Source organism: Atractosteus spatula, chromosome 2 (genome assembly GCF_055471065.1).
Source record: "Atractosteus spatula isolate fAtrSpa1 chromosome 2, fAtrSpa1.hap1, whole genome shotgun sequence".
In the NCBI taxonomy this organism is placed as follows: domain Eukaryota; kingdom Metazoa; phylum Chordata; class Actinopteri; order Semionotiformes; family Lepisosteidae; genus Atractosteus; species Atractosteus spatula.
Window position 1 is genome coordinate 41,226,378 of NC_142707.1, and position 10,648 is coordinate 41,237,025.

Consider the following 10,648-nt stretch of genomic DNA (forward strand, 5'->3'; position numbering starts at 1 on the left):
GGTGAAGAAAAGTTAGGTCTTGCATAACCAACTTGAGTTCTTAAACAAGCAACAACAATGAGTACATAAAAGACATATGATCTAGTGTATTTAGATTTTCAGAAGGCTTTTGATTAGGCTCCTCATCAAAGATTAATTCTCTCATTGTACACAGTAAGTATTCAGAAAAAAATTGCATTACCACTGTTGATTACCACTGTTTTTAATGAATGATCTAGATGCTGGTATGCACTTGTCAAGTTTGCAGATAAAACCAAATTAGGGGAATTAGCATAGACTGTAGAAACAGCAAACTTTAAAAAAGATTTAGATAAAATTTAAGACTGGACAAACTCCTGGAACATGATGTAGTCTTAAGAAAAGACACACGAGGTTTGACACATTGTTTATACCTACCTGACAAAACGTGGAACCAATAACAAGTTAAACAAAATGTTAGGTTTTTAGAAGTGTCAAATTTAAATATAGGGACGAGGATGATACAGTATGTATAACAGACTAGTTAGTATACTGCATAAAGCAGTAGTTTTAGTAGAAAACTAGTAGAATAATTTAGTATGATTTAGAAAAATGTGTACAGTTTTTCATGATCATGATAATGTTCTTTTTTCACAGGCTAAAACTACAGACTATTTTTTAATCTTGAACACAGATGTCTAGGAGGGGATGTGATACAAGTATTCAAAATCCTCAAATGCACTGACTTTGTGTTATGTTCTTATTTGCAATACAATGTGTCGATATAGATGAATAGGATGTTGTGTTCTTGAGGTCTCTTTTGTATAAGTATGCATTTTCAGTAGTACCTATTGTATGCTACACTCTGTACTTCTGGGCATGTAGATACTGTATGTATAAGATGATCTTTGAAACCTATTCATTATTGTTTGTTGACGTTTGGTGCAAAGTCCTATATTGTGAGTTTTATGGGAGATGTTTATAGTGTGAAAGAATCTCATGCATCAGCTCTTTCGACAAAACATGGGCTCTTGGAAGTTTCTATTCAAGATCATATCCTTTATATTATTTTGTCCTGCATTAAAAGTAGGTGTATTCAATTGTATATTTTTATAGTTGTATTATGTTTTAATTAAGTTTTGGATTCCTGAAAAATAAATAGAACTCTTTCTTTTTTAGGTTGGTGCAGCTCCATCAGTTTATGGTATGAAGTTTTTTAGAATATTTTATGTACATGTGTAAATGTACAAATACATTTTAATGGATATGCTATTATTTTTACTCAAATAGTTTACCTGTTATTTCTATATATTTCAGATTATATATATTTCCATATAAAATGTTTAATGAAATGTAAATGTAATACAGTATTGTGTCTATAGTAGAGATGGTAACAAATATGAGACTTAAACATACTGATTTTCTCTCTTTTTTTTAACAGTTAATAATGTAGATGCGGGAGAATTACGTGAGGATATCCTTGACATTAATCTTGGTAACACACTAATTTCTTCAAACATTTTCAAACCTGCTCCCAATAACACTGTTATTACTATTATTGTTATTTGCCTGAGATGTGTTATAAATTGCTTCTCATCTACCAGGTAACAATTAAGAATTTAAAACACAAGGTTTTGATTTTCATAAATATATATTAAAGGAGTGATCAGCTAATGCTAAACCAAAAATAAATGAATTTGATTCGAATTTCTAAGATGTTTTAATTATTTACCAGTTTAGGCAAGAAACAATTTGTGTTTCACAGAAAATAAGCAACTAAATTGTTTTGAATTTGATGAAAGCCAAACATTGTTTTTTCTGAATTAAATGATATTAACAATGCAGAGTATTTAATACATGCATTTTACAGTAAACAGTAAAGGCAAAAGTGAAACACGTCCTTTAAATAACGTTTAATTACAATGGCACATATTTTTTATATACTGTATAATATACTATTAATTAAGGAGAATAATAATACAGTTCTTTTCTTTAGCTTCTCAGAGACATTTGTTTGAAGGCGATATTGCAATTGATGTAAGTAGACAGTCTGTACATGAATATCTATTACAAAGAAAAACAATGACAAAACATCAACTGTAATTGGTTATTATAATATTATTTACAGCCTGGAAGAAATGCACTCAGAAATGAAACCACTAGATGGAAGTTTCCAATTCCCTACATTCTGACTGATTCTTTAGGTAAACAAGATATTTTTTTACATTTTTTGCATTAAAAAAAAAAATCCAAAACTCGGTCAGCATTATTGGCCAGTGTTTGTAAAGAAAGGAATGATCAGATATACACAGTTTATAATTAAGCTCATCCTGAAAAGTGAGTTATCCTGGTCAGTTTATAGCCTTCCAACTTATTCCTTGCCTTATTTTTGGCAATTTTTTTAGGAATCAAAAGGCAATTTTAACTGAAATACACACATGCACAGAATGGAAGATTATCATTCACTCTCATCTCATAGCCTTCTCCTGAACATTTCTTCATAAATTCACAAAAAATAGGCAGCTCTTTGTGATTTAATCCATCTTATTAAAATACTTCAGGTGGGTAGCTGCATTAGCATGTCTAGGCTGCAAAAGAACAAGTAATAGATTTATTCCATGCTGAAAAGAGAAGAAAGATAAGACAACGTTTCGTCTGTGGAGACTTCTTCAGGTTTAGGAAAGATAGACAATCTATCTTTCCTAAACCCGGTTTATTTTCAACATGGAATAAACCTATTACTTGTTCCTTTCGCATCTTATTAAAATTGCATCAGTATGAGATGAATAAACATCTTTACAAGAGCCGTGTATGCATTGCATAGTTACCAATTGTAATTTAACCTGTATTTTATTTTCCAGATTTAAATGCAAAAGGTGTCATTCTCCAAGCTTTTGAAATGTATCGCTTGAAATCTTGTGTGGACTTCAAGCCTTATGAAGGAGAGCAAACATTCCTGTCCTTTCAAAAGCTAGATGGGTGAGCTTTGCCAGGAATGTAATAGCAGCATTGCCTCTCACTAGGATTTGCAATAAATGGTCATTTTCAAATCTAAATGTACAAGTTTGTTTATATGATAGAGGTATATAAGGTGCACAAGCCAATGTGAAAAGCTGATAACAAGCTGAGCTAAGATATACTTTAAATTATAAAGAATTAGAAGGTAGACAATGAGGTGATTATTTTGTCCTTGTTTCTTTAGTCTGCAACAGTACAATTCCCAATACACTACATATTAAAATTGCTTAATTGCATTTTGTCACTGTTCATAAAGCAGAATATTATCCTTCTCTTATAGATAGTTTTTACTCAGTTATAGAAGAAACATTTCCATTTTGTCCTCTTGTTTTCTGTGGCTCAGATTGTCCAAATTTAGCAAAAATTTCAGGATGCTTGTGGTTACTGCATGAAATGGTTACTAAAAAATACTATATATATAGTATAAAATACTATAAAAATAAAGTTAGTTTCTAAAAGTCAATCATTAAGTTTCCTGAAAACTATTACTCAAAAATATGAATATACTGCATTCAATTAAATTAAACAATTGATTAATTATGTCATGTTCCCTCCCATGTTTTAAATATATTGTTAATGAAATATTTTTTTTCTCAGATAACAGTTACTAAAGGTTGTTGGTAAATATTATGCCCACAGATGTTGGTCCTATGTTGGAGATTTCCATGAAGGTCAAAATGTGTCCATTGGTGAAAGGTGTGACACAAAGGCAATTGTTGAGCATGAAGTACTTCATGCTCTGGGTTTTTATCATGAACAATCCAGGACAGACCGTGATGATTATGTAAAAATTTGGTGGGATGAAATTATTCCTGGTAAGACCTTAATTAATTCTTATGCAAACATGGTTATTTAGTAAGATGTCACCAGACTTGTAAGTATAAGTAGCTTACAGTGGATAATATTCTACAAAACACTTTATTTTTTACAGGAAGAGAACACAACTTTGTCAAATACGATGATGAATTCATTACTGACTTGAACACGCCGTATGATTATGAATCCATAATGCATTACAGACCTCTTTCCTTCAACAAAAATGAAAGTGTGCCAACCATTACAACTGTAATACCAGCTTTTAATGACATCATCGGGCAACGTCTGGATTTCAGTACTCTTGATTTGGTTAGACTGAACCGAATGTACAACTGTAGTAAGTAGTCACTGCTAAGAACATTTTACTCTGGTAAAATTACCAAAACTAGCACTCCAGTCCCATATTTTCTAATCTGTGTTGCTGTGTGCTCTTGTTTTTTAACCCGTTTCAGCTTCTTCCATTACACTTCTTGACCAGTGCTCCTTTGAGTTAAACAATATCTGTGGCATGATACAAAATGAGGAGGACAGCGCAAACTGGGGTCATACTCTGAGTGTGCCAGGAATAGAGGATCACACTCTACTCGGGCAGTGCAGAGGTAGGACGTGTGCTGTTCTGTATTTTTGCAATCAACAGAAATTGATCCCTAGAGAAAAGATTGCAAAAAAGTATACATTTTACCATGTATGCCCATCCTTTTTTTCTCTTGCCCCTTCTGTGGTTGCTTCTGAGTACGTTAACCTGCTCCCATTTTGTTTTATTTTTTCCCAGAAATGTCTCTTCTTCCCTTCCCCTATCTGCCTCTTCTCTGTTTCTGCAGCAGCCCTTCTGCTATGCTCCGAAGTAGGCTGCAGGTTACTCAGGTCTGCGATCCACTTTCAGAACCCTTACCACCCCAAATGATTATGAGCCAACTTCCCTCCATTTCCCGCGGGCTTCAAAGATTATATGCTGTCTGCCCCCTGTCTCCATTTCTCTTTCCTGCAGTCCAAAGATAAACAGCTCACCATAGTCACCAAGATACAGCATATGCCCTTCTTTTTCAGCTCCTCCTGATGTCATCCCTCCTTGGATAGGCGGTGCAGAGTTTTTTTTGTCTCTTTCTCCTCTCATTTCCTCTTTTGCCACAGTTCACATAGGTCCTCCTGGCCACCCAGTCAGCTCTGTGGGCTCAATCACACAAACTGTTCTACCCAGAGTCCCAGTTGTCCAGGAACTTGAAACTCAGGTCTTCTTCCCGAGCCCATTGGATTCCTGCTTCCCTTCAGTGGCTCCCTTCCCAGCTCCAGCTAGGCTGCACTTATTTCATCTTCTCTGGTCCAAAGACCACACCATAAGGGATTCTAGCAAAAATATGTTTATATATGGAAAAATGGGTATAGAGTTATATGCTTTGTTGTAGGGAAAATTATTATTCGTAAAACTGAGAGATGAGTGTACTGTATATACAACATTTGGGATATCATGGAAAAAGCTGGGGAAGTCACCTGAAAAGAAGAACAAACAAAAAATGGAGCTCATTGCAGACATGGCTACAATGGACTAACGAGACCAGACCAAAGAACATGTCCTGTACATACCAGTTGTCCTTATTTTTTATGTTGCTACTGAGGTTGATAGGAGAATCATATTAATTTTTACTTTTGTATGCATATACAAATGTGTTTAGATGCTGGATATTTTATGCACTTTGATACATCTAATGGACCAGTGGGCAGAAGTGCACTCCTGGAATCTCGTATTCTGTACCCAAAGAGAAACCAACAATGCCTTGAATTCTTCTACAAAATAAAAGGAGAACCAGAGGATTTGCTGGTGATCTGGATTAAAATGGATGATGGCTCTGGGAATGTCCGGAAACTTGTGAAAGTAAAAACTATCAAAGGTACTCTAATCTAATTACATTTGATATTCTGAATATATATTATTAACCAGATACATAATTTTGCTTTTTTTGAGGAAATTCTTTTGAAAGGATAATTTCATGCAGAAATGTTACTTCATCTGTAGGCATCTACTAGGGGCACTGGGTAGGTAGGCCTTGACTGTTGATGTAGGGACCACTGGGGTCATAGGTAGAAAATGTTGGAAGAGAAAGGTAGAAAAAAAGATGAATGCTTGTGTTTAGTTGAAAGTTGTGTGCTAAGTTCAGTAAATTCTGCAGGTGTCTTCTATTATTTAAGAATTTAATTTGCACTTATTATGCTACAGTACATTTTGTTGTATATACTTCAGTCACAGTCAGTAACTAAAAACTAAAAAAGCAACTAAAAAGAAACGAATCATTTGTTGTTCAATCCAAATAACATATATGTATGGTCATATTTTAGGTGATGGACAGGACTCCTGGAAAATTGCTCATGTGAATCTAAATGTCAGAAGCAAATTTCGTTACATCTTCCAGGGTATTGTGGGATCCCAAAACACAGCTGGTGGTATTTTTGTTGATGATGTCACTCTGACAGAAACTAAATGCCCTGGTGCTGTCTGGCAAATTCAGAACTTCACCAGTCTTCTTCAGACTCCTGGAACAGCGTATGTAAAGGAAAGTCCAATCTTTTACAGCCCTGAAGGCTACAGGTTTGGAATCACATTACGTTCTCATGGCCCAATTAATTCAACATATGTCAACTACACAAGTGTTTACTTTCACCTGTTCAGCGGTGAGAATGATGAAGCTCTGGAGTGGCCAGCACAGAACAGGCAAGTCACAATCATTGCCATGGATCAAGACCCTGATGTAAGACTCAGAATGTCAGTCAGCAGGAGCTTCACTACCAGTAAGTTAAAATCTTTTCAAAGCTCAGCAGCATTATGGGAATTATCAATACAAAGCTACCTCTGGATGGGAGTATTCTGGCTAGAACAAAGTGATTAGATCATTGCAGGTTAACCTCCAGCCAATATTGGTGTCTGCACTTGTGCACTGTGTAATAGTGTGTTGATTTGATCCATTGGGAGTAAGGTACCTTGATCATTGATGGCATTTATTAGCATTTCAGACTTTAAACTATTACCCTTAAACTATGCCTTGAGTAACAAACCGAGGAATTTGACAAAATAAATCGGTTACATATCAATCCAGCATTATACACTTAGCTACGGTAGCTTGCCTTTTGCGATTCCTTCCAAGGTAGTCCTGAGGTCTACGCATTGGGAAAAATTTAAGGTTTAATCTAACCTCCTTACTGTTAAAAATACTGAATTAAAACACAGGGTTTCAAATTGAGCCAATCATTGAAAGGGTGACATCAGGTTGATGCAGTTATCCCTTGAATACCAGTCTCAGTCTAATGATTTCCTGTCAAATGGTGATTCATACTAAGCTAATTCCTTGTACACAAATCAAAATGAAGAAATACTAAAGGTTATGGCAAGACTGCATGTTCATTTATATATTACTAGTAATTCAGCATATATAAGTTATACATTTTCAGCTTATTAAATAGTATGGTTTTGGATTAATAAAACTTGTAAACAGTCTAAAATTTCTCATGTACTGTACATTGCATAGCATGTTTTAGTTTTATTTGATTACATTATCTACATAAACTCATAATGGTATTTTGCAGATACAGAATCAGTGTGGAACAAGCCATCCATAAATGGAGAATGGGATCCAGTATGTAACTGTTCCAAAGGACATGAATTTGGATGGAACACCTTTGTTTCACATCAACAGTTATTCAGAAGGAGTTTCCTGAAAAACAATGACCTAATTTTACTTATAGATTTTGAAGGTATTTCTGACATTATGCTTTAAACATTTTTCTTACTAACATTATACATTACATCTGTATACAGTATGCATCCTCATACATTATTTATTCATTTTCTACAGTATATCTATATAACCAGAAATGTTAGATTCAATAAGAAATAATCTACAAAATGTAAATCTTGTAAGACATACTGTACATAGAATTTACCATTTTCATGATGTTTAAATGTACTGTGTGAATGAGGCTTTATTGGTTTATTTCTAGAAAGGATCTTGACACTCTGAAGTCTTTACTTGAAGTTTAGAGTACAGCATGGGACTACACACTGGTTGGGATACAGTAGTCTTCTCACAGGGAGCACCAAAGCACACATGGACAGTTAATACACACAAATTATCCTAGCCTGTACATTTTTAATGGAAGGAGAAAGGCTATGTGAAAATGGGGAAAATATACAAATTCCAGAAGATACCTCAGGTCAAAATCAAACTGAACTGAGAAATTGTAAGACAACAGTGCTAACCAACATTCCACCTCCACCAGGTCCTATTAAACTAATATAAATTCTTAATTAATGTTACAAAAGGTTTAAAAACTCATTATACCAAATTCTTAGTTTAAGAACAAACTATATAGAATAGTGAAGAACAAAAGAACTGCAAAAGATCAACAGGTAAAAATTAAATGATATATTGAATTAATATTTCACTAAATTGTTTACAAAGGATGACTCACAGCATGCCTGGAGGAATGACAATGTTTTATAATAAATAGTTTTCTGAGGTGTCCTGGAACAAAGTGACACTCTACACTCTCCCCCCCAAGTCTAACACTGTGTAAAATTAACACAGTCAATGTGGATCTGTTTACATACAGTTAGTTCAGCCTTTAATAATAGATATTTAATAGCAGTGCTTTATAATAATTACATTATTATTCCAAACTATATACACATAGTTCATATTATATTAACAGATCTTATAAAATTAAATAAGTAAAGGCTATTTCATTTTGATTTCTTGTTTAAATTGGGAAACCTTAGTTCTAAAAATGAATAGAATCAGTCAGTATAAGCTAAAACTCATCCTCTTGGAAGACGTGAAACTATTCATGGATTGTGAATGTGTATTTATTTGCATTATTTGTTTTAAGATTTGACTCACTTGGTGAAGACAGGAGTACCTGTTAAGCCGAGGAATCCGAGTGGCATTCGCAACCCCATGGAAGATGCTCTATACTCTGTCAACATCCCAAAACCACGACAAGTACGATCTGCACCCACTGAACGCTGCCACCCTAATTTCTGCCTCAATGGCGGTGTGTGCATGACAAGAAATGGAAAACCCATCTGCAGGTCAGGAGATTAATCTTCTTTTCTTTTCTCTCTGCACAGAAGAGCAGCTGTGTATAGAATTTATTTGCAAAAACAATCCATCCATTTTCTAGTCGCTTCATTCAATAGGGTCATGGGGGAGGATACACCCTGGATGGGATGCTAGTTCTTCGCAGGGTACACACAGACACAAACATGCACACTCTCACACCAGGTCCAGTTTTTACAGAAGCCATCCATATCTTTGGACTATGAAAGGAAACTGGAGCACCTGGAGAAAACTCGCACAAACATGTGAAGAACATACAAACTCCACGCAGATAGCACCCTAGGAATTGAATCCAGGACCCCAGCACTGTGAGGCAGCAACTAACCACTGCCCCACTGTGCACCTATTGGCAAAAATATTTACAATAATTTCAACTTTCTTTTCAAATTTGATGGGAACTTTATGTTTATCTCTAACAGACAGATTAGAGACACCTTCAGTAAACAGATTAAGTCAGGAGTGAAATGTATTCTTTGAAAACAATGTGTTTGTTCTGGTAGGTGTGCTTTGGGCCAGATGTCTGTCTTCATTGGTGAGAGGTGCGAGAAGCAGCAGGTCAATGGGCACGCTGTGGGAGTGATGATCGGAGGAGCAACAGGCACACTTGCCTTGACGATAACTATCATTGCAATCATCCTTAAAAGACGTTATTAAACATGACTTGTCTTCCTTATATATATATATCCATACAGTATATCACGCATGAAACATAGCCATTAATTGAGTTATAACACCATTGGAATTAACTTTTAAAATATTTGTAAATTCTGTTTGAAAAATAATTGAAACCCAAGATGTTTAAATTCCAATACTAAATTGTTCCACCATTATTTCTTTTTATAGGAACATTCATCTCAGATTGTATTTTCATCTTGTCTTTTGCTTTGCATGTAAATTTCTAAGATTATTAATGATTAATGCAAATGTTACATTGACTTTATAGACGGGATGTTCCAACTTGGGGATGGTCGATTAGCACCTTTTTATTAACTTTTAATTAAATGTTATGTTTGCTCAAAATTCAGGAACTGGTCCCATAGTAAGTGACTGCTGTAATGTTGTTGCTAAGGTTTTATTAAAGCTACATTTCCTTGCATAGTACGGGTGAGTTGTTACGCCCTAGTGTGTGTTCTGTGTGTGTTTTTTCTGTTATGTCCACACTGCTGACCCTTGATTGTTCTCCCATTGGCCTACCATTACACCACACTTTCCGTATGATGTCATCATCAATCAGCCTTCAGCCAATCAGAACTCATTTTATTCACTATATAACATGGAGGCTTTCAGGAAGAAGGGGCCTTTCGTTTGACTTTGGTCCTGTTTGGTTTTGGTTATCGCTTCGCTTCTGGTTATTGCTTCGGCTTCGTTTGTTGGTTTGTTTTGCTCTGTGTGTGTGTGTGTGTGTGTGTGTGTGTGTGTGTGTGTGTGTGTGTGTGTGTTTCGTATTGCTTCGGCTTTGTTTTTTTGTTAGTTTCTTTGTACTTTCGTTTGTTTGTGTGTTCATCCTTGTTTTGCCATTACCTTGCCCCAATGTTACATGTTCAACTTTTGTGTTCTTTTGTACCCTGCTCCTGTTGATTACTCTTGTTTTCCCTTATTTGTATTCCTGGTTCACTTGTGTTTTTGTGTGAACTTTTGTATATAAGGTTAGTTTAGGTTGCTGGGTACACTTTACACACTTAGTTGATTTTGTATTAGTACACTAGTTTAGTACGGGTGAGTGCCATTTGTCTTGTATGGTTTTGGGTAGT

At 35.1% G+C, this 10,648-nt stretch overlaps 1 protein-coding gene across 1 annotated transcript; it reads left to right on the forward strand.

The window, feature by feature from the left end:
* The first annotated feature begins 474 nt into the window (after nt 1-474).
* mep1a.2 (meprin A, alpha (PABA peptide hydrolase), tandem duplicate 2) lies at nt 475-10,101 on the forward strand. The gene is made up of 14 exons (XM_088909672.1): nt 475-1,044; nt 1,138-1,162; nt 1,400-1,453; nt 1,955-1,995; nt 2,087-2,162; nt 2,820-2,937; nt 3,616-3,791; nt 3,908-4,129; nt 4,245-4,391; nt 5,463-5,678; nt 6,124-6,573; nt 7,366-7,533; nt 8,668-8,869; nt 9,398-10,101. Exons 1-14 carry the CDS (start codon nt 958-960, stop codon nt 9,549-9,551), a joined length of 2,136 nt encoding a protein of 711 aa, XP_088765798.1. The 5' UTR covers nt 475-957; the 3' UTR covers nt 9,552-10,101.
* Nucleotides 10,102-10,648: the final 547 nt, after the last annotated feature.

Excerpts from the sequence above, each read along its gene's own strand:
- mep1a.2 (XM_088909672.1), top strand. The coding sequence starts at position 958 with ATGCATCAGCTCTTTCGACAAAACATGGGCTCTTGGAAGTTTCTATTC. Across the intron at positions 1,454-1,954 it reads TATCCTTGACATTAATCTTG|CTTCTCAGAGACATTTGTTT; the intron begins GTAACACACTAA and ends TCTTTTCTTTAG. Across the intron at positions 6,574-7,365 it reads CAGCAGGAGCTTCACTACCA|ATACAGAATCAGTGTGGAAC; the intron begins GTAAGTTAAAAT and ends GGTATTTTGCAG.